The 24,852-nt window shown below is 37.5% G+C and overlaps 1 protein-coding gene across 4 annotated transcripts in view; it reads left to right on the top strand.

The window, feature by feature from the left end:
• CNTLN (centlein) overlaps positions 1 to 24,161 on the top strand; it is a 208,095-nt gene extending 183,934 nt beyond the window's left edge. For 3 of the 4 annotated variants that reach the window (XM_048051337.2, XM_048051338.2, XM_048051336.2), the window contains 3 exons: positions 13,723 to 13,908; positions 15,314 to 15,391; positions 23,421 to 24,161. In XM_048051337.2, the coding sequence (XP_047907294.2) occupies positions 13,723 to 13,908; positions 15,314 to 15,391; positions 23,421 to 23,522 (366 nt within the window). In that variant the 3' untranslated portion in view covers positions 23,523 to 24,161. Of the gene's footprint in view, positions 1 to 11,470; positions 13,691 to 13,722; positions 13,909 to 15,313; positions 15,392 to 23,420 lie in introns of those variants that run through there. The other variant, XM_048051339.2, reaches the window with a different exon arrangement.
• The last annotated feature ends 691 nt before the right edge of the window (positions 24,162 to 24,852 follow it).

Raw genomic sequence — 24,852 nt, 5'->3', positions numbered from 1 at the left:
ATTGCCATGAAGCATGTTCTTCTTGGAATGGCCATGTGCAGATGATATCCTATTTGCTCTTTATCTCAAGAAGAGAGAAAAAGAGAAACTAAATAGAATTAGAGATGATTTGTGTTGGAAGGTTCAAATATTTGGAAAATATTCTGCAGCTTTTGATCAGTTCCTTTCCAACAAGAGAGCAATAGAAGTACTGCTACTGACTGTATGTCAAACTACAGTCAGTTGTTTTGATAGAAGAAAGTCCTTGCAGTGCACTCTCAGAATTCTCTAGTTAGACAGTAAGAAATGTTCTTCATAGGGCATTTCCATTGGTGAATGTGTTACCAAAATCTGTGGATTTAATTTTAGCAGTACTGCTACTCTAACCTTCTGCGCCCAAGGTGTGCAGACCATCCTTTTAATCAAACACAGAATGCCATTTGAGTGATGTGGTGGTTTTACTCAGCTGAGCAGCTGAGCTCAACCATAACTGTTCTCTCACTCTCCCCCCTCAAAGGGAAAGGGGGAGAAAATAGGATGATAAGGGCTCAAGGGTTGAGATAAGGACAGGGAGATTGCTCACCAATTATCGTCATGGGCAAAACAAACTCAGCATAAGGAGATTAATATAATTTATTGCCTATCAGTAGTAGACTAGCACAGTGAGAAACTAAAAGAAAGTTAAAAACACCTTCCCCCCATACACCCTCTTCTACCTCCTCCCCCCGAGCAGCTCAGGGGTACAGGGAACAGAGAATGGTGGCTGCGGTCAGTCCCTAATGCTTCATCTCCGCCGCTCCCTCACGGTCCCTCTCTGCCCCTGCTCCCCGTGGGGTCCCTCCCATGGGATGCCGTCCTGCCCGAACTGAGCCTGCGGGGGCTGCCCACAGGCAGCAGCTCTCCAAGCACTGCTCCCACACGGCTCCGTACCACGGGGTCCATCCCCCAGGAGCAAACTGCTCCAGCACGGGTCCCCCACGGGCGGCAGCTCCCCCCAGACCCCCTGCTCCTGCGTGGGCTCCTCTCCACGGGCTGCAGCTCCGGCCCGGGGCCTGCTCCTGCGGGGGCTCTCCATGGGCCGCAGCCTCCTCCAGGCCACATCCACCTGCTCCACCGGGGGCTCCTCCACGGGCTGCAGCGTGGAGATCTGCTCCGTGTGGGACCCGTGGGCTGCAGGGGGACAGCCTGCTCCACCAGGGGCCTCTCCACAGGCCGCGGGGGAACTGCTGCTGCCTGCCTGGAGCACCTCCTGCCCTCCTGCTGCACTGACCCTGGGGTCTGCAGGGCTGCTTCTCACTCCTCTCTCCCAGCTGCTGTTGAGCAGTAGGTTTCTTTTTCCCTTTCTTAAATCTGCTCTCCCAGAGGCCCAGCCAGCATCATTCTGTGGCTTAGCTCTGGCCAGCAGCAGGTCCCTTTTGTAGCCATCTGGAGCTGGCCCTGATCTGACACGGTGCAGCTGCTGGGCTCTGCTCACAGAGGCCACCCCCTGTAGCCCTCCTTGCCACCAAACCCTTGCCATGTAAACCCAGTACAAATGATTATTTATTTCTTCATTTAAAAATGCTAAGCATAATAGGTAATTGTAAAATCTTATACTTGGAAATTATAAAAAGAAAAAGGAACTAAATTTTCATTAATATGGAACTGCATTTTGTCGTGCAGATGAAAACAGGTTTCTTTTTGAAAGTACACAATTGTAGATAAAACATGCCGATTTAGAAGTTTTGTCTGACTGAAGGTTTCTTCAGTGGGTCACTGGGACATTTTGCAAATGACAGAAGATAGTATCACTTTCATAAATCAACACTGTCAGTTTTGCTTTGAAAGTGGACACCTTTCACATGACTTCAAGTTGCTATAAAATATTCTGCACTGGGAACCTTTAGAAGTGAAAAAGTAAATATATTTCATTTATTACATTCCAAACTGTCAACACTTTACCTAGAAAAGTATACCCAGGGTGATTATTTTGTATTGTATGGAGCAGATGATGAGTCTGCCAATCTATGTCCAGTCAGAATCAGCATAATATATGGTTACAGGGAGGTGTTCTAGTCTGATGATTACCAGTCTTCTTATCTGCAAAATACAGAGCTTTAAGAGAAGTCATCTTGACATGAAAAGCAAATTTGTGAAGCTGAAAAATCTTACCATTTAAAAAATCAGGCACTCACTGCTTCTTTTTCTCTATGTGTGCTGCTTTAGGAAACAAGGCGAACCACAGCTTTTATTATGAAATACCAACCTTTCTTGGTTCTATGCAGAAATTGGTGATAAATTAAGCTAATCTCCATCAGGATTACTCTGCGTCTGGGATTTAGGCAAATTGAATCAGAGGCCTGAATAGTGACAGTGAATATCTATTAGACTGTAAACAGAATAATAGGCCCTGTGAATTTTAATGAATGAAGTGAATGGCTGAATTCTTATAGTTTACAGAAGGCATATGGTAAGTGATGCATACAGTATGCCAGGAACAGAGTATAATGTAGATGTCTTAATAGATAAAATCTTGATTACTAAAAATGAAGAATAAATGGAAGGATTTTGGAAAGCTTTTCCTTATTCTTCTTTTCTTTTTAGCTTTAGAAGGATAGCATTTCACTTTGCTTTTTTATGACTGTGATAGGTAAGGATGATAACAGATATGGCTTAAAATATTTTGCACAGTGGTTTTTTATATCCCTTTCTGTATTAACAGCTTGGAGGAATTGATTAAGTGATCCAACCAATTTAACTGTACATGTATGTCTCATGCAAAGTTTAGGTGCATGTCTGACTCACATGGATAATTTTGTTGATAGTGCTGGTTTCATTTTTGTTATGGTGACTGGGAAGCATCCTCACAGACCATGACCCCCTAATACTAGTCACTGTACAAACAGTTCCAACATACTAAATCTGAACAGGAAACTATTTTCACCAACTTGCAAATAACTTCCTATTCCCAAGCTACTTGAGACCTCTGCATTGTACTCCCTGGAAGGATATAGATCCATCTGTAACTCCTTTAAATAGGCTCTGGATGGAAATGATACACACTTCACTCATAAGAGAGAAACAGCATTTTTTATATATATATAATGTAGTTATTTAACAAAGCTTAATCATAAATTAGACAGTAACTCAACACGATTCAGGATGGCAATGCACACTTGTATATCTGCTGCGTAGAGGACAGGGTCAGAGGAACGGTCAGGAGATCCTCTCCTTGAGTCACAAGATTCAGGATGGACACCCTTGCTTTCTAAACTCCTTCTCAGAGAGCAGCCCAGGTGTTCCTAACTTGGTGAACAGTTTATGTCTAAAGGTTGAGGAGATCCTCCCATTGAGTCACGAGGTACAGAGTGGACCTGCATGCTTTCTAAACTCCTTGAACTGAAGAAGTAAGGAGCCTAGCTGTGGCTGAATCCTCTCCTAGTCCCTGACTTGGTCAATGGTTTATGTCTAAAGGATTATATGTGCACAATCAATCTAAGATACAATCTTAGCGAAGCTTACAAAGTTTAGCAATCTACTAATCACTCACCAAGGATCTGTTGTGGCAAGGAATCTCTTTCTCTGCAGCATGTGTAACCTTGAGAGGCATCCCTACTCTACAGGAGATCTGTCCTGCAGCCTGCTGCCATACAGGAGAGCTCTACAGGCTTTTGGCCTGCTCACTGTCTATGGAGTAAGATGATTGACTCATAGTTATGTTTGCATACTGACTGCAGATGTTAGTGTCTTCCAAATCTGGCTTGAGTCCAGCATTGACCAGAATTGTGGTCAGGTAAGCATGTTGCTCAGCCTGCCCCTTGGCTATTGTGTGTTATCTGTCTCTCCTGAATCCACACTGAGCTGGTTACAGCCATCACAATCATATGCATCTGTCACAGTCGCTGCTGGTGGTTATCGCTTGAGCAGGGTTTCAGGTGAAAGGCCAGGCTGGGCAAGGGAAGGGAGTACACTGTCACAAAATGACTTGGAGAGACTGCTTTCTGAAGTCTGATATTTCAGCTCTGTACATAATTTGGAGGTACTGAAAGGAGCCTAGTTTAAAGGTAATGTTGAGTTCAGGGTCTGAAAGATAGAAACAGTGATTCTGTCTGGAAAATGTCACAACTGGAAGATGTGGGGGATAGATGCAAGGCTCTGAGCTTAAACTGATAGGAACACCTATTGGGAAAATGACAAGAAAAATAGCAACACTTGAAATGGAGGAGAAAGGTCTCCAGCAATTATTTATTTAGCAGTTCATATAGAAATAATTGTTCAGTGTATGTTGATCAGATTACTAAGAAAGTCCAAGCACAGAGAACAGAAACATCCACGGACAGAGCCTTGTGAAGTAAGTCTCCACAGTAGTTTAGAAAGGTGGGCATTGAGGCAATTGCCCAAAGGGCATGCTGAAAGTGCTACCAGAGACGTGGGAAGAGCTCTAGGAGAATGGAACCATAAAAAGCAAAAAGTGACAGCATTTTTTAAAAAAGTACAGTTGATAAGAGGCCAACTGATTCAAAGAATTTCTTTAAGAGTATAAGGAATGTAGAGCTGACCTCTTAAATTAGGTTTCAAACATGTTTGTTTCAGCTGTGCAGTGGTCATACACAGGGCATTCGGTTTAGAATTGTTATGCTTTGTTTGGGTTTCTGCAGAAAGGCAGCATAAGCTCAGACACTGAATTGAATATCAGGAGAATCTTGGTGTGCTTCACATCTTGGTCACTGACCTGCAATGTGACCTTTAGAGTGTTGCTTCACCTCAGTATTTCTTGGTCTGCCCTGAATATTCTTTGTTTGCTGTGTCCAGTATAACTGTGCTGACTTTGTCTGCCCTGACTGTTCAGATAATAAGTTCGCTGAAATCCCAGCCATCTCTTACTACGTGTGCAAAACTCCAATCTCAGCCCCCCCTCACCTTTTTTTTTCCCTGTGAAAATAACTGTAATATATGACATTTTAAAGAAATGATGCTAGTTTTGCTAGCACCTTTGTAAATCAGAGGTAATTCTGTTGAAACCAGAGAATTTACAGCAGGAAAAAAATTCATGTAAATGAGGTGGGACTTAAATGCTGAAGTAAATAGGACTTTAAATTATTATTATTGCCCATTTCACATAAATATAATTTTAGAAACCAATATATTTTGACAGAAATATTCTGCCTGTCATCCCACACTGATTATACATATTTCAACTCATTCTCTACTATAGAGAAAACTATTATTTTTTCCCTGTTATAGATCACAAAACATGTTAATTGTGTTGAAAATTTAGCAGCAGTACAATGAAAACTATGGAGTATTTTCTGATATGTAAGAAAAGCCTCAGTCTGAAAACATTGGGGCCTACAAGTTAAGTTTTTGACAGTCTTAATGTACAGGAAAGATTAAATAACTATAAAGCTATAATATTATATATGACCGAAGGTATCACATATCAATAAGTGGTATGTTCTATAAATGAGGTGCCCATTTGATTTTACAAGAGAGGCTTCTTTTATCCCAAAGTCATGTTACAAAGAATGCTATGAAAATAAGCAGAGTTTTAATGCAAGATTTCAGGCATAAGTGAAAGGGTGATAACTAAGCAGTTATCTTAGGATGATTAAAAAAGAAAAAGAAGAAAAAAAGAAAAAGAAAAAGAAAAAGAAAAAGAAAAAGAAAAAGAAAAAGAAAAAGAAAAAGAAAAAGAAAAAGAAAAAGAAAAAGAAAAAGAAAAAGAAAAAGAAAAAGAAAAAGAAAAAGAAAAAAAAGAAAAAGCTGATTAGAAATGCAAAAAATAATTTTGAATCACAAAGGGAATTCTAAAACATGGAAGTACACTCCTAAGCATTAATATTACTAATTAATAATAGTATGTACGTCTCTACGTAAATACAAACTACATTGTAATTGTCAAGAATAAGTCCATTGTTTAAATGTGGTTTGCTTTGAAAACAATCTAAAATAAAAAACTAGCTGTGACCTAGATTTTTTTTTTTTGATTTATAGATAAATTATACTATCTTTTAGGAAATATTAAAATGTACTGAATTTTCTTAATTGTCATATGTATGTTATATTTATAATCTTCTTCACCATGGTTTTTCATACCTGGAGCTGATTAAGAGAATACAGTCAGTAGAATATTGTCAATTTTGTACTTGGAAATTAGTGTTTATAAAGAAGTGATTTATTTTCAATGGTTTTGAATCAAGGAAGAATGATAATTGGTTAGAGGACATAGAATGACTGGTAGCAAAAGTATTGTGGAGAAATAAGTATTAAAAAGTTTCCAGCTAACTGAGACCTTTCCCCCTCAATTCTCCTAATGGCAAGCAGGAATAACACAACTTTAGCCACACAGTTGCACAAATTCAAATCTTATTTGCAGTCTAAATGAGATTATAAATTTTTATTCAATACTGTTTCTCATTTCTGTCATTGTACCTTAATGTTTTTCTTCAGTGTTGCATTTTAATGGATTTTTTTGGCCTTACATTTCCCCCCAACTCCTAACTGCCAGGAAATAGAGTTTTGCATTCAAATACTAAAATCCTGCATCCCTTTTTCAGTTTGTCTGACTCAAGAGCTTTGTCAAGAAATCTGTGGTGGATTTAGCTCTTGAAAAACAATACTATGCAAATCTGTCTAATCTTTTCCAGATATTCTTACTACAGTTGGTTTTTGGGTGTTACTGAATTTGGTTTTTTTTAGTTCACCATCCATCATCTGTAGCTCAGAGCCATAAGGAAGGCAGGATTGTGCTGGGATGTTGGACTGCAAACAGGAGATAGCTTTTGCCACAAGGGTAGAAAAGGCTGGTAATATTTTAAATGACTTCAATTAATCTTTCAGATCTTGTCTGTTAGATCCTTAATTGTGCTCATGTGTGTTCAGACTTGCTTGTGTTAATGAATGTGGAAAATTTTGTTGTGGATGCAACTGCAGTATTAGATTATTCTGTATGTGCGCACTGCAATTTCTCAATCTTTATTTAAAATGGAACTCTAACAGGTCATCAGGTGAGACATTTCTTCCAGGCAATGTGTGCTTTCATCTTCCACTATCTCTCTGAAGTTGTGAGCGCTATTCTCTGTGCTAATCAACATAAGATTGTTTATTTTAAAATTGTATATATCAATGGGTTACCTACTTTAGTAGATGTATTTCTCGCTTTCAGCTCTTTATTGAATCAGCCTTTGAAACTTTAAAGCTTTGCTAGCGTTTAGATAATATTGTCACTCATACATTCCCTTGAGTGAATATTTTTGTTTTGTTTGTGTTTTAATACATTCTAGAGCTTGTCAATTTTTGTTTTCTTTTATGTTGATGGAAAAGATAGTAAAAGTCTATCTTAGTTCCTCCAAATATGTACAAATAGATCTAAGAAACAAACCATATAGCTTAAACATATTTATTCATAAATTTTAGAATGACAGAAGAAACTGTGACAGCAGTCATTCTGAAATTAGATAAATAAAACCAGCACAACACCTTACAAATGTGATCTGTGTTACATTATTAAAAGAATTACTACTACTTTAATATCTGATAATGGCACTCTCAGAATACTGAAGTTGGAGGAGGAAGATAAGACTGGTCTATATTTCCTGTACACAATTTCACTCTGCTTTCAGGGCATCTGCTGGACTCTCTGAAATCATGTGTGATCTCTGGGGATCATAAGAATTAATTGAACCTCCTGAGGCTAACTGATTCCCAGGAGTTGGAATGATACTTGTTATAGTCCTTGCCCAGACAAATCTATTGCAGTGGTCTGTCTTGTCTTTATTTCTCGCCTACATTCTTGTCCCTTTCCAAAATACACACACACACACACACAACTAAGAGGTATATCTGTTCAAGTGATGGTAGTTGTGGAAACTTGAATAATGAATATTAAAAAATGAAATTACTGGAGAACAGTTTTTATTTTCTCTGACATACAGAAGTCTTGTTGTGAGATCAGCTTAAACATTAGTATTCAAAGCATTTTGAAAGTCAGTTTTAGAGAGGAAATAGGGACCGAATAACTGAACTTTCAGAAACTTGAATGCTTGTTTTGGCTGCTGAAACAACACATGACTTCATCATCTTTGTGTCACTTTGTCCATTCATTTTGATTTTTGCTATTATCAAATGCTCTTTGGGGTGGTAATTCTCTCTCAACTTTTTGCAATGCTAGGATATGCCCTAACCTTTGGCCAGCTGTAGTTTTTATGTTGCTAAAGCAGAGAAGTTCTTTAAACTCACCATTCAGTTCTATGAAATTTAGATATCGTTCTACGGACAGCTGCTACATATTCACAATACTTTTGTTTGTTTAGGAAACTAACCTTGTTTCAGAAAAGATTTTCTATTTCTTTTTGGTGTAATGGTATAGGAGTCCTTACAACATCCCAGTCTACAGGACAAGTGAGTTTCTAAGAACGCACTACTTGTACCTAAAGACACTTTCATGTTGAACTGTACACCAAATACAACATACAGAATTGTTCTGTATGTTATACTGTTCTATGTATTTGTGGTGGGTTGACCCTGGACTGCAGTTAAGCACCACACAGCTGCTTGCTCTCTCCCCACTCCTAGCAGGACTGGGAAGACAACAGGAAGAACAAAAGCAAGAATACTCATGGGCTGAGTTAAGGACAGTTTAGTGAATGAAGGAATGAGGGGAAAAACAAAAACAAAACAAGGCATACAGACCAATGCCCAGCAACAGCTACCTGCCAGACCTGCCCACCTCCCTCAGTTTTTAATGCTGAGTATGATGTTACATTGCCCTCTGGCCAGTTTGGGCCAGCTGTTCTGGCTGTCCTACCTATTTCTTGTGCCACCCCTAGCCTCCTCACTGTCAGGGCACCATGAGGAGCAGAGAAGACCTTGACTCTCTGCAAGCACTGCTGAGCAACAACTAAAACATCAGTGGTTATCAACACTGTTTTAGTCACAAATCCAAAACACTGCACATACAGGCTTCTACAAGAAAATTAACTCCATCCCAGCCATACCCAGTAGAACATTATTGTTTTGTATAAAGCACAGTAAAGCTGAAAAATTTCTTATTCCATAAGTGGCTTCTGCCATGAGATCTGCACCACTGCAAGACTGAATCTATACGTAGCTACAGTGCATCAGACTTTCGTCTGTCTTGTAGCCATTAAGTTTTATTGTAGTACAAACAATAACAATACAATGTGTAAATTAACATGGTAATTATGAGAATAATTTTAGGCATTGATTTGCTCATGTAGCATTACTTGGGGCTGTTGATCGATTTATGTCAATTCCAGGACCAACTGGTGTCAAAGCTTTTTGGGATATAAAGACCTTATTAAAAGTGTGTTGTCAGTCAGTACGACACAGTTTCCTTGAGCATTTAAATAAGTATAACCTTTTAAATGAAAAAAGACCTTGATCTTTGGGCAGGAAGAAACCAAATGAGGTTTAATAAGAGCGAGTGTAGAGTCCTGCACCTGGGAAGGAACAGCCGGATGTATCAGTACAGGCTGGGGGATGACCTGCTGGAGAGGAGCTCTGAGGAGAGGGACCTGGGGGTCCTGGTGGACGACAGGTTGGCCATGAGCCAGCAGTGTGCCCTGGTGGCCAAGAGGGCCAATGGGATCCTGGTGTGCATTAAAAGGAGCGTGGCCAGCAGGTCAAGGGAGGTGATCCTCCCCCTCTGCTCTGCCCTGGTCAGGCCTCACCTGGAGTACTGTGTCCAGTTCTGGGCTCCCCGGTACAAAAAATACAGGGAACTCCTGGAAAGAGTCCAGCGGAGGGCCACAAAGATGATACGGGGCCTGGAGCATCTTCCCTATGAAGAAAGGCTGAGAGACCTGGGTCTGTTCAGCCTGGTGAAAAGAAGACTGAGAGGGGATCTCATCAATGTGTATAAATACCTGAGGTGTGGGAGACAGAGGGATTTGGCCAACCTCTTTTCAGTGGTTTGTGGGGACAGGACAAGGGGCAATGGCCACAAGATGGAGCACAGGAAGTTCCACACCAACATGTGAAAGAACTTCTTCATGGTAAGGGTGACGGAGCACTGGAACAGGCTGCCCAGGCAGGTTGTGGAGTCTCCTTCTCTGGAGATATTCAAGGCCCGTCTGGACGCCTACCTGGGCAGCCTGCTCTATGGAACCTGCTTTGGCTGGGGGGTTGGACCCGATGATCTCTTGAGGTCCCTTCCAACCCCTTCGATTCTGTAATTCTGTGATTCTGTGATCTCTGTAGATTTCAAAACTGGCAAAATATATATATTGCTAAATAATGTTTGCTTGCTGAAACCAAAGTTGAAAACTATTATCTTACAAATTACTATTTTGCATTGTGAAAATAAAATAGAAATACATCTTTTAAAAGAGATATTTTAGAATTGTATGCAACCGAGTGGATGTAATATATTCAATGCAGCCATTTGGAGTTGGTAGATAATGCAACAGTTCCTACTGATTAAAAAGAGCTGTGTACTTCAAACTTACGCTGTCAGAATTTTAACCTTATTTTTGTTGCAGTTGGACCAGTAGCAATTGCACTGGCCTGATGAGATGTATTTTAGATTTGTTTTTCAGGAATTAATCAGGGATTCCTATTCTAGTTGGTTGGTAGAGGCTAAGTGTGTCCCGTAGGAATAACTGATGGTAACAGCTAAGTTGGGAGAATGGCTTTAGCAACAAAATATCCCTCAGATTTCATACCAAAGGAAAACAAAGAGAAAAGATCAAATCCTAGTATTACTAGTACTAATAAAGGCATTGCTATTTTACATCAATATAGTATCGAAGTCATATTCTATATTGATTTCATTGCAGGCATCTATGTATGTTTATAAGCTTAAAAAGAAGCAATTCTGAAATGCACAGTGGGAAATGTTATGCTCCTGCTCTTAGCTCCAGAATGCATTGGATCAATTTCTTAACCAAAGACTGTTGTTATACTGGCTTCAGTATATTCATCAACAAAAACTGTGTTAAAAATTGGTTAACTGCTAGTGTTTTGTCATTTTCAATTTGGAAATGTTTCTTCCTAACTCAGTTAAAGACCTCTGTGATTTTGACGTTTAACACTTCTGTAGTAAAGTATGAACTGGCATATAGATGAAAACACTAACAGGTAAACAATTTAGTACATGGATCTATTTGCTTAAAACAGATAAGAAGTCAACAGAAAAAGCAAATGAAAAACATGGGGAAGTTACCATGTTTTAAGGCACTTGTCCAATGAAAAACGTGTATCAAAACATTGCTACAACTTAATAATGTGAAGAATGAACCTTCAAAAATAGCTGATCTCTCAGTATCTAATCCAAAAGTCTGTGAAGTAGATGGATCTTTTGTTGTATGCTAGAAAACAAGCTTTAGGATATTAGAACTGCTGAAGGAAAAAGCAAGTGAAATGTAAGTTCACTATACTGTGATTGCATACAACATATGTACTTGCATATCTAAACCTATTAATTGTATTTTTCTCTCTCCTTTCTTTTTTATGTTTTTGTTGCTGTTTATTTTTCTAATTGCTGCTACAGTTTTTTCAGGCCCTTTCTGGTGTCTTCATAACAGATTGAGCACAGTGGAGTGACAGTTTCTGGGGTCCACTACTGCTGTTGATATTAGCTTCTTCATTCATCATGAACATCTTTTGGAGTTTAAATAAACCTATAAAAATGATCTAATTTGTCTAGCAATGTTTATTTGTTGTCGAAGATGTTCTGGTGAAAGTTTGGCTTTGTTTACAAATGTGTTTTGTTTGTCTGTGTTTGGTTGTTCATCATTATTTGTAGACTTTCCATGTAGCTTTGCAATTAATTTCCTTGATGCTTTGCTCCTTTAACTTAAATTTTTTCTTTGTACCAATATACAACTGTGAACCTTTTAGCCTGATCATCCATATCTGAGAGACACCTCATTACTTTTAAAATCTTGTAAGTTGATTATATTTGATTGAAAAAGTACGTATTTTTCCATTGTTAAATACGTCTCCTTCATATTGCAGTAGCCGACTTACTGTTGGACCATTTTGAATGCCACAAAAACATGTAATTATGCATCTGTAATTTTCTTTCATAACACGTGCTTTTCTGCTTGGGGCTTTGCTTTTTCTTTGTCTGTTCCCTTCTATCAGCTTTGTCCAAGTGGCCTTAGCTCCCTGCATATATAATATTTCATGTTTCTACATTCCTGTCAGCTCTGTATTTGCAGACAGGTATATGTACAAGGTATTCTATTGGAAATACTGTGTATAGAGGGACCCACACTTGAATCAGAAAACAGGACAAATTTCCTTGTATGTTCTCTCCTCAAATTTGTGGTAGGGTATTTCTTTTTAACAACTAAATTTTAGATAAATAGAGAAAAAATGTTAAATTGGGAAAGTGATAGAAAAATAAATATTGGAATCAGATGTTGTGATTTCTTTGAAATTTATTAGCAAATGCTCTATAATGACCATATTTTGAATACACTAGAGGCTGTAGAGTACCCCAAATTCCAATAAACAGGCTTCATAATTCTGCAGTCAGTTTCTAGAGATGAAGGCATTCTGCAGCAAAAGAATTGCCAGGAATTTATCAGCTACTCATGAGAAATAGTTTAATAAGATGAGACCCACATATGACGATCAAAAAAAAGCTTATTCTCTCATTTTAAACTCAGCCACAGTGTCTATGTTGACAATCACTGCTCTGCTTCAGTCATTGAATACAGTAGGAGGATCTTCTGACATTGAATTACTGCTCTTGTCTCTCAGCCAACAATTTTTAAATAAAATTGCCTCACTGTGCTTTTGACAAAACCTTTTTGTCATACGTGCATAAATGTTGAAACAAAATAATTTCGATTATACAACTGCTGATTTATGTTTGCTTTGTGTTGATGTTTTGTTATGTTTGATTTATGTATGCTTTCTGTTATTTCAATGAACCAGAAAATTTTAGGAATGTGATAGGTAAGAACTTGAAGCATCGGTTCTTTGTTAAGCCATTTGCGCATGTTCAGCTTTGGTAGGTATTAGTCAAGCTCAGTACTTGTATGCTGTTGGAGAACGAAAACCAAAACCAGTTTTCATTCAGCTTAAAACAGTCTCTTCAGGAGGATGTTTTGTACTGTTACTTTTAATTCTAGTTTTAAACTAAGAGAGCAGCCTCACCCCGACTGGGTTTCTTCTTTCCATTTAGCTGAGAGTACAATTTTTTGTCCAGCCATCTCTCGATTTTTTAACTTTGCCTAGGTTTTACATCAGGATTGTTAAATCCCATAAGTCCTTTTTTTTTTCCATCCCAGATAATGGTTCTCCTTTCCTGTCACTTAAATCTTTCAAAAAGCTGCCCTTTCCAAAATGTACCAATCAGTTTTCTCTTAACAATATTCTTCAGTTTTTCTGGATTTTTTTTAAAGCTGCAACCACCCTTCTGGCTTAGCAGTATATACCACATTACGGAAGTTAAGTCTGGTAGACTGAATCAGAAAAGCATTTTTAATTGATTTTGCAGCATCTGCTTTGTCTTACTGTTGATGGCATTATGAATATAGTTACTTCTCTAAAAGCATACCAAGAAAATATGTACCTATGTTTAAGAACATTTTATGTTTAATGTATTAATTCATCCTATGTTTTCTAAATATGTTATTTCATATTACAGCGTATACCCTATTCAACCAATAACACAGAATGAAGATAGTTCCTAGCTAAAGGAGCTTAGTTTAAATGATACTGTGTTTTTCATAGTGTTTGTACTTTAAGAAAAATTGCATTGGTTTATTTTCTGCTTGCATCTTCCAGGCTCTAAGCACAGAGTTACAGCACAGCATACAAGAGCTGAGAATAAAAATCAAACAGGCAAAAAAGAAGGAAGAAGCGAGGGCAAGTAAAAAAGGTCTTTCCCAAGAGTCGGTTCAGTTGGCAGCTTCTATCCTTAATGTTTCAACAACTGATCTTGAGGAGATATTAGAAGTAGAAGATGATGAGGTAAGTTATTTTAAGGACTCTACAGTAAAAAGGGGCTAGATCAGAAGATGCTGTAAATTTGTTTCTTCTGGAAAAGAATTTCCAGCTAAAGTCTGGATTGTGCAGCATCTAGCACAAGAAGAACAGAATCGTTGAATTTAAATAAAAAGGTCAGGTTAGAGATTCCTAAGTTGTCAAGACCTTGGCCATACATAAATAAAATATAAATACACTGTTTTGAGCATTCAGGTGTAGAGGCACTATTTGAAAGTAGCTTCCTTTTTCATGAGAATATCTGGCAGGGTTGTATATTTTAAATAGATTTTTGCATTAATGAAAAAAAAATTAGAATGTCTCTTGTGCCAAATTGGTTCAGAGGATGCTTATTTTCTTCAATTGTCATACTTACCTATTAAAGGTATTCTGGTAGACATATGTTTTCGGGAGGAATCCATTGCCTTTTTTTTGTTGATTCTATCATGCATTTTCATAGAATCATACAATCATTTACTTTGGAAAAGACCTCAGATTAAAAAAAAATAAAAAATCATATTACTATGAAATAGTTGATAGTGTTCATCAAGTCACTCTCAATGAAAGAAATACAGTAATAGGAATTATTGTCCAGAGTTATTTAGGCCTGATCATATAATACATGACAAAGCCCCTGCACTTGCATTTAATAAGTGCCTCAGAGTTGACCCTTATTGGGCTGGAACCATACGATACTGATGGCTTAGCCGTAGCCTTATTGGAGCTTTATATCGTATAAATCACAAACGAGAGTTTTTGATTGACTTAAATTAATGTGCATGTTATGTGTATGCACTGACACAGGTTACATTTGTAAATATAAATATTATGGACTGATTCCTGCCCTGTTTATAAACATTTCTACACCCTTACAAAGTGATTGGCTTTGACAGAATTGTTGCATGCTTACCTCATTCTGAAAGAAATCTTTATATCCTATTTCTTTTGCTTGTAAGCTGTGTGGAGGATGTATGTGTAAAACACACAGATATACTCAACAATAAACAGAAAACAATTTTAAAATACAAGTGTTGAATTTACACTACACAAATTTTAGATACATATTGCATTTATTAGTGTGTAGGCTCAGGAACATTTAAACTGAACTCACAAGATTTCCACATAGGTCACATATATACCTGTATATTTATATGAAAAGAACATGCCTTGCAACTTTCTAGGGACATACACAAACATGGATAGGTTTATAAATTTAACAGAGCCCTCATATTCAGTGAGCATGCTTCAGGTAACTAGTTCTGTGAGCGCATTTCTGACTTCTACATTTTGTTTATTTAATATGTCTCCAGTTATACACGTCCTTTATCGTTCATTATGTTCTTCTCGGGTGGTGTTAAAAAATTGTGTATATTTTATATTTTTCTATTTTTAGGAAACAGCAAAGACAAAAATGGAATCTGAAAAAGACAGGGAATGGCTGCACAAGATACAGAAGCTTCTTGAAGCACAGGTTCTATATTTATATCTTCCCTTAATGAATTATATTTTTTTTAGTCTGAATAGCTAAGTGTTTTTAGGTTGTAAATAATCCATTGTCCTTGTAACTATGCCACTAGTAAGTGCGATAAAATCCTCATTTTGTGTTGTTTCCTTTTTATTTCTTTTAAAATAAGAGTCACTGGATAAAACTGAAGAGATGTTAACCTAGGATTTGTGATGGCTAACTCAGCAGCTCAAAACAGTGAAACAATGCTGGAGAAAACCAGCACAGATCTTGGCAAATGTGTTAATTAAATTATTGAGACAGTCTGTAATGTGTGCTAGAGTGAAACGAATCCATCCTCTCATACCTCTTAGGAAAAAGAGATTTTTTATTATGTGCCTTTAAAGTTAGTAGTTGATACGGACACCTGAGGAGTTCATGGGTTTCAGTGACCTTTTACTGTGGACCTGTTTCCAGTCAATTCATGTTTTCCTCATAGCCAGACAGCTGTTTATTATCGTGTCTTCCCGCATTCTCTACAATATTTTCTACTGAGACCTCGAGCAGCTTGTTAGTGGGAAGTAAATATTGATTTGGCATCCTGTCAATGCAGAAAGAATGAAAAAATTTCCACCAGAGGCCCCTCAAACATTTTCCTATCGACATTTTCTGGGCAGAGAGGAAAGCTGCATAGAGGATGACAAGTCTGAGACTAGCAGAAATCCCTGAGGGGTCCATTGAGACTGCCGCTGTGACCTGTGTGATACTTTTTCTTCTCTTTCAAGTCTTTTTTTTAATACACACAGAGTCTGCTGGGATGCTCCCCTCTTGTAAGTGATCAAGGGCAGTTTATTGGCAGGTGAGAGCCCTGCTTTTCTAGCCATAGTCAGCTTTTGTTTGGACATCACTGACAACATGCACTGACTCTTGAAACTTTTCCATTATGTTTTAGTTGTCTCCTTTATTCAGATGATGTGTAGCTGATGTCTGAAATAAAATAAAATTTGATTTATAAATCCAGTGTTCCTAATGCATATTCACTAGCATGTGTCCATTAGCAATGTAGTACATTTCTATTAGGAACGTGAAGGATTGAAAATATTTGGAAAACCATTTCAAGGGAACAATCACTTGCAGATTGAAATGTTTTATCATTAATAGCTTTTGTGTCTAGATTGTGTCCTATGACCAGGTTTTAAAGAAATTACAGTTTTTTCCTCTTTCATTATCAAAACTCGCTGCCATTAAGACTGCTTAATTGCTGCAGTAGAGATAGAAAGAGCAGTTTGCTTTACTGGCTTTGTCAGAAATACTGGCATTTTAATTTGAACACCTCACAGTGTTACATGGAACTCAGAAGAAAATACACAAGTATTTCTATTCACTAAATTGCCTGCATTGTAAGATTTTATTTTTTTTTTTAATTTGTGAATTTCAAGATTCTCTTCATATCACAGATTCCAAACTAGGAATCAGATTGTGCAGAATATAACATGGAATTCTGATTCTATTTTTATTGTCATTCCATGGCAGATTGTTAAAAAATCCTAAGCAGAATCTTATCACATCTCTTTGTCTGATGTAGAGAGAGAGCAAAAGCCAGGGCATGGAGAGTGAGGGGATTATTGACTATACAACCAACTATATTAAGATTGTAAATGTTAACTAAGGATGGGGGAGCTCCTTGCTCTTAGCCACATCACTTTGTATACAAGTTAATAGTGGTTTTCAGTGGTTTTTGCTCCATCTTGTGGGGTTCCACAGGAGGAGCTCCGAAGGTAAAAGTAATTCTTGGCAAATCAATCGTCTTTAGAATGGCAGGGGAATTAATGCTTTTTTGGGAGTAGCCAGCTCTGCTTTTCCTTTCCGTCCTTGCTCAGTCACATGAATGGAAATTGCTTAGATTTCTTGGTCTCTGTTTAGGAGCAGCTCACAGAAGAGGTCTGTGCCCTTTAAACTGTTTAACTCGTACCTTGTAAAGAGGTTAGTTGTGTTTTTCTTTAGCAGACATTGGTAATATTTCTGATCAGGAAACTAAAGCTCATGGTGAAATGAACGCTTTATGTTAAGACTTTGCTCAAAACAGACTGCTTATTTAGTGATACAGGTTGACAAACAGTGTATGCGTTTGCATACTGAAACAAAGATGCAGGCATGACCTTTTCTGTTATTCTGAGAAAATGTTCGGTTGAAAATTGCATCAGATCACTTAATATTGCAGTTTGATATAGTGTCTTTTTGTGCCATTGAGCCAGGACTTTGGAACATAATTGCCCAGCAGTATTGATTTAATTGCCTAGGTTTATTTGTGGACTCCTAATTATTGACTGGAGGTAAATTTAATGGAGAAACCTTTATGAACACTGGGAAACTGCTGCTGTTGCTGTTATACATAATGAACTGCATCATATCCCTTTAGATCATTCTTCAAGCTAATTTTATTCCACCGTGACAGTACGATAACATTTAAAATGTCATAGACATTTTATTTTTATTACTGACATACGCCATTTTACTGCTGCATTAGAATTTTGGGGGGGACTGGGGAAAGCACTAGTTGCTTTTTACTGTCATTTTATAGATCCCCCTAAAGTGTAATCATAAAGTATAGCACACCTCCGTTTTACACTTCATCTGTACCTTTATTTGCTGAGCACTTATGACTTAAAAAAGTGTAGTTTATGTCAGCTTTACAAAAATGTCAATACTTCAGTGCTAAATATTTTTGTGTTCATGAATCTCACAGTCCTCCGTCAGAATTTGTGTCATTTTATCAAATGCTATCAAAACATTACATGAGGAAACTTACAACTTTTACAGAGACATCTCTGCTTCGGGATGTTATTATGTAAATAAGAATTGTGTAATCTAAGAGTACAGTGGAGACACTTCACCTGAGTGTATGCAGGTATCTGGTGTCTCTGCAGTGGGGTAGCTGAGCCCCGTATAGAGACATCAGGCTGAATATGTGTTAGTGAGCGGGCATGGGAGAAAGAACCCAGGAGATACATCACATTGTAGAGCACTGAGTATTTGAGAGCTTATGATATTTGGGGAAGGAAGGCATAAGTATGGGTATCTCGATATATAGCTGTGCTTATAGCTTGCCTGACTTGTGATGAGGTTTTTACATACTTTCTCCCATGTGTCTCCCCTCTGTGTGTGCCTTATTATTTGAACCTGGCATTAGTACTATAGTAGTACTCTTGTTATAATCATCAAGAAAAAAACACTTCTCTAGCTTTTTCCCATCATAAGAAACTTTATATAGTCAAATTGATAGGATGACTTCTTTTCACAGCTTAGACAAGATTTTTCCTACCACCCAAGGCTTTCATTCATTGTGACTGATCATAAGGAACAGCATCTCTAAGCAATCAGTTAACAATTTAGTTTGCGAGTACAAGAGTTAGCCTCAATCCAGGTTAGTGCCTGAAGTCTCCAATAATTATTTTTTTAATAAAATACAAATCATCTGCCCAACTCTTCCAAGCACTGTACCAAATGTCAGCATTGATTTAGCATGTCCCCTATCAGATAGACAGCAGCACTGGTCTTCCCTCCCTCTTCAGGTCCTCCTTGGGATATCATATCTCACATAAACAAAGCCGCCCAATGAAATCTTTTCTATCATGACCTCATTATTAATATACAGATCATATCACAGTGGTAAAAACTTCCAGAACTCCCTCCCCTATGTTCTCTGGGCTCTCTGTAGGTATGTGTATAGCCCATCTCTAGAACATGGGGTTGGAACAATACACACACTCCTCATCAGTAAGGACTTTGCCCAGCCCATTTTTAGGATTTGCACTGGATTCTAAATACAGACTTCCTCTGGTCTCATCCACGTATGTACACTAGCAGCTCTAGTTGTTTAATTTCAAACTTCCTGAGTTACAACTCACCTGCTTTGCTTTCCTCAGTCTGTCTCCAGCCTGTCTTCCCCCTTCTCTTTGAACAGGTGTCTGTGCTTTGCCTGCCATTTGCTCACATGCACATGTATGTATTCACTTGTGCACACACACGCACACTTACCACCATCACAAGGTGATTCAGGTATCTGCACCTTAAAAAGCAGCAGCAGTGCAGTATGAATCATGTCCTGGATACTATTAACATTAGTATCAGACCATCAGACTGTTCTTACTGCAAGATTAAGAGCTCCATCCTGAAAGTTGACTATCCTTTGTGGTATAAATCTGTTTCATCTCATGCACAGAAAAAAAAACTTGTTACACAATTTGTCGTGGACTAAGTACAAGGATAAATTGTCTTGATTACTCAGGATAAGAATACAGAGACTCACACAAATGTGTTTATCTAATCAAGTACATACACCTATATGAAAGCAGGACAAAGAATAATACTGAAAAGAAGCATATCACAATTTTTTTTTTTTACTTTTTCTTATAGTTTACAGTAAAATTGGGAGGTTTTAGTCATAAACTAGTGTTTCTTCATTTTTACTCTTTTTTCTTTGCTTTCCTTTTTTACTTAATTTTAACTTTTAGATTATTCTTAATGGTTCACTCAGTTCACGTTGAGGCAGCTTTGCAGTGAGTTTGGATAGTTTTTTGGGCAAATGTGTTATACATATGATCCCTATAGGGAGATTTAAATTAGGTGTAACCACTGATTTGTGTATTTCAGAAATAAAATACCATTATTTCTACGTTAACACATTTTAGTGTTTGTGAAACAGAGGCCAAGTCATGTTGCAGTCCATGAATGGTGATGTGTCTCATTAAAACAACAATATTGCCTTGCACTCAGTACGAGTCTTTTCACTGGCAGATCAGAAAGCTGTGTGTTTATGCTGGGTGAGACTCAGCAATGTAGTGTAAGTTCAATAGACATTATTAGTCTGTTTTTTTACAGAAGGGATCTTTGAAAGAAGCATACTCAAAGTAAGAATAAATAGGTGAGAGAATTAGAAATAACTACCAGCGTTCTTGACTGTTTAGGACCGTGTTAACTTACACCAAGATATCTGTCTGATAAGATGTGTAAAAAATGCACCATTTCATCTTTATGGCTTTTTAGTACCAAGGAAGAAATCTATAATTTCTAGAGTTAAATAAATAGAAGGTAGAGTTAGATAAATAAAAATCTTTAAAGACATACATACTTTGCTTTCACAAGTTTTCTGATTTTATACAAATCAGTTGAATACTACTTCTCCAAAAGCCTCTCGTAACGTACTGATTTAGGGTTGCTATCATTGTTAATGCTCAGTGTTCAGATAAATTGGCTGTGGCACAGATAATTGAAAACCACTTGAAGGAAGTATCATTCTGTACATAATTATCACTGGTATAAACAAGCTTTTACTCCTTAGGTGTGTGCTTAGCACTTGCTGAACTCTGAAAGCCTTCCCCAAGCATATGGCAAGTTTGGAAATTGGGATAAATACTATGGAGTAGAGACATCGTCTATGGTTGTGAAGTTCTGGGGGGAAACGTAGAGGGAAGCTTCCCAGGATAGTTACAGAGTCATCATTAAAAGTAAACCTGACAGGCTTCTATTAAAGATGAAGACTGTAGAGATCATCCAGTCCTGGGTGTCTGTATGGAAAGAAAAACAGATAAAAACATACAGTACTCTCTGAAACCAACAAATAGGAAAGAATGACATAATGTTCAACTTTCAAATGCTTTTGATTTAAATGAATGATTTAAATGGAAAGACTTCTTTAAAAATCACTTTGCTATGACATGGAAGCCACAGAGAGTTGCAAGCAGCAAGTAAAATGCAGCTAGAATGATATGAACCAGAGACATCAATAAGAAAACATTCATCTTGGGCAGAACATTAAGGAGGTAAAATGTATCAAAAATGAATGTAGTCAAGCTGGCAAGAAGAATTAGAGACTTTGAGGTAATGGTATAGTGTTCTCGTAAAACCGTATTTAGACAAGGAGGGAGAGCAATTAGAGTGAACAGGATGCCAGGGTCAGTGTTTTTAAAGCACAGTAGCAAGTAAATGTCACAGAATTTCAGATAAGATTAGGTTTTGTGTTACTCTGAATAGATTTGTGCTCAGTGTGTTGGATCCCTCTATTCCCCAAAAAGTCATCACAGAAGTGTACTGGAGAAGGCTGACAGGTGTAGATGACTACGAGAAAATTCTTATCACAGACAGAAGTTATTTATGACAGACAGAGACATGGCTGGTCAGCAAGTACCAGCCCTACAAAATCCCCTTTCCTGTAGAAAAGAGTAATAATGCATGTTGCCAGCCCTTTTCCGTAACTGCAGATTGACTGTTGAGCAGAACACAGGATTGCCTCATGTCCCAGTATTGTCAGTTCATGGTAGATGATTGCTATTAAAAAGATTTTCCTTGCTACCATTTTGGATATTTTTTTTTCTGACTTGTTAATAATGATAAATATCAGGATGTTGCCATTACACCAGCATATGTATTTGGCGTGATCCTACAAATGTATTTATTTTATTTTTATTGTATTTATTTTATTTTATTTTATTTTACTATTATTGCTTGTTATGTATACCTAGGATAAACAAGCAGTACTCTATATCTGGTATAACTATGATACAGTTTCATCTTTAAGAAGGAATAGAGAAGGGGAAAAGTAAAATCAGAGCAGAGGTACTTGAATGTAGACTTTGAGAATGGTTCCGGTGGCAAAAAGAGTTGCCCTGAACTACAGTTATGAAAAACAGAGGAAGCTGGTGATTGACTTTCCTTTCAGTACTTAAAATGTTCTTAGAAAAAGGATAGAGAGCAACATTTTACACGGTCAGATAATGATAGGACAAGGGGGAATGGTTTTAAACCAAAAGAGTGTAGGTTTAGATTACATATAAGGAAAAAATTATTTACTATGAAGTTGGTGAGGCACTGGAGCAGGCTGCCCAGAGAAGCTGTGGATGCCCTGTCCCTGGAGGTGCTCAAGGCCAGGCTGGATGGGGCTTTGGGCAACCTGGTCTGGTGGGAGGTGTCCCTGCCCGTGGCAAGGGGTTGGAACTGGATGGTCTGTAAGGTCCCTTCCAACCCAAACCATTCTGTGATTCTATGACCTGCTCAACTAATTGCTGTATTTTACCTAATTTATTTCTGTTGGCCTTATTAAAATAAAATTATCTTTGCTGCTGATATGAGTGGCAGCTGTTAGTTTCTCTGTGGGATTGTCCCCTCTGTTATCACTGATCTTACTGGTTCAAGAAAGCTGACAGAGCTCCCTGAAACTAACAGAGACTTTTCCAAGGATGAACTAAAACTATTTGGTTCTCCTCTGGCACACTGCTGTGAACTCTTGGGGTGGAGTTGCAACAACTAGTGCTTTGTACCACCTTCAAAAGTACTTCCCTACTGTGCATTCATGCAGCAAGATTGTGAAAGAAAACCTCTTTAGTATTAAAGCAATAATGGAGAAAAATATACCAAATCTCCTTACTTGAAGACACTGTGCAAATATTTTTTATATCAGAACAGATATAAAGAGGTTTTTGTATTTTCTGTAATTATGTAAATGCAGATCTTTGGTATCATACTTCAGAGAATAAGACTTTTGTGTATTATCCTAATCAATACAATTGGAGCTTTCAGGGACTGGGGGTTTTGTTTTTGTTTACAAGTTTTGATGTCAAAGTCTAAACTTGCTGCCATTGTCACAACACTGAGAGCTGTACTGGTAGTTCTGACTCATCCTCCTGAGACCAGTGAACATGCAGTACGATTTCTGCATGCCCTAGAGATGACTGTAACCTCTTATTGATCAGCTGGTTGAAGATAAATGACAGAGATGCTAGTGCTGCAGTTTACATGATTAACATGGTCAGTAAAGCATGAATTGTTCAATAAGGCGTTTATCTTTTTTCATTTTACTCTGTTCTTTTATCATTTTTATGATAGAGAGCAAAGTTTCAGGCACTAACCAGGCAGGTGAACTTTACAGATCAGATGTGTGTATGCGTGGTGCTTGTCAGAACTAAGTGAAATCTAACAGTTTAAAGATATTTAATAAATGTTTTTCACATGAAGAAAATAAAGTTCAATGGTCATTTTTCTTACTATGTTTCTTTTTCAGTTTCCTTTTGCTTCATATTTAATGGATGCCATATTGGAAAAATTAAATGAGAAGAAGAAACTGGTAGAAGAGTACAGTTCTCTCATGAAACGCATTGTATGATATTGCTGAGACTTTGCGAAGGGTGACTAAAATATGTGTGCTGCTTCCTAACATCTTTCCTCTTCACATAAAGAACTGTCAATAAGCACGTTCAATACATAAGTAGAAACTGTGAACTAATTAATTGTTGAACAAGAGGAATTAGTTATGTTCCTATTTAGAGTGTAGTGTTTCATTCCTGAAGACAAAAATTGCTGCAAATCAATACGAGTTAAACATGATTTTCTTTTAAGTGCATTGGCAGCAAACACCAGTGTGAGTTTTGTAGAGAGGGGATGTTTTTGATATGACAGATACACATCTCTAAGTACAGAAAAACAGCAAATAACTCACGGTTGTACCTGTCAGAACAGTAGAACTAGGATTTACAAAGGAACTGCAAACATCAGTGGCATTTTGAATACCTTATTTTAGCTTGTTTGTAAATCCCAGCTTTATGATATATGCTACGTAATATGATATGCACTCTCTGTATGTTGGAAAAAAATGAGAAAATGAATGATTGTAGAAGAAAAACTATTCAATGTAGAGTGATACTTCTTGGAAAAGTTGTATTTTCTTCTCAGTAGGATTATATTGTATGCAGTTAATTTAATTGTATTTCAAAAAATTCAATACAGTAAAGTTTTTTCCAATGTGGTTTGGTTTTTGAATTTTTTTCTCTCAGAGTTCCATTGTGGTCTCAGTTCTTTCTCAGCTAACACCAAGCTGCAAGCCCTCACTTTGTGAAAACAGTATAGAGTTTTAGTTGTTTCCACCATGATTTCTCTGGCAGTACTAACAAATGATTCCTTCTTCTTCACATCTTTGATCTTAACAGTTTGTATTCCTCTGGACCATGTGGGGAAAAAAAAAAAAAAAAAAAAGGAAAGACAAAGGTTTATGAATTTATGTTTTAATGACATTGAACATATAAGAGTATGTGGCTATTCGTCTATGGATATCATGTTTTACAAAGAATGTCAGTATCATTATTCATATGGGACAGGGAATCAGAAGTCAAAAGACCTAAGATCATTCAACAGAATCATGAAACAGAAAAGTTTTCTGCCTGCCAGTTATGTGCTTATCATAGGATGTCAACAGGCTTCCTTTAATTCATGGAGTTCAGTACTTGGTGTCTTTAAGGAAAGTATGAGGAAGGGAAGACATCACTAAGCATCTGCTTGGGTACCTGATGACAATGGGGGCTTGAGAGAATTCTTATTTGAATTATGGAAAATCGAGCAAGCATATTCCACAAGGATCTGTAATTTAAGACCTGGAAAAAGCCCTATAAAAAGAGAAACACATCTTTAGGAATGGTTGACCACCACCTTTTCCAAAGCAA

Source organism: Anser cygnoides, chromosome Z (assembly GCF_040182565.1).
Source record: "Anser cygnoides isolate HZ-2024a breed goose chromosome Z, Taihu_goose_T2T_genome, whole genome shotgun sequence".
NCBI lineage: Eukaryota > Metazoa > Chordata > Aves > Anseriformes > Anatidae > Anser > Anser cygnoides.
Note: the sequence above shows the minus strand (reverse complement) of the source record. Positions and strands in the feature narration are given on the sequence as shown.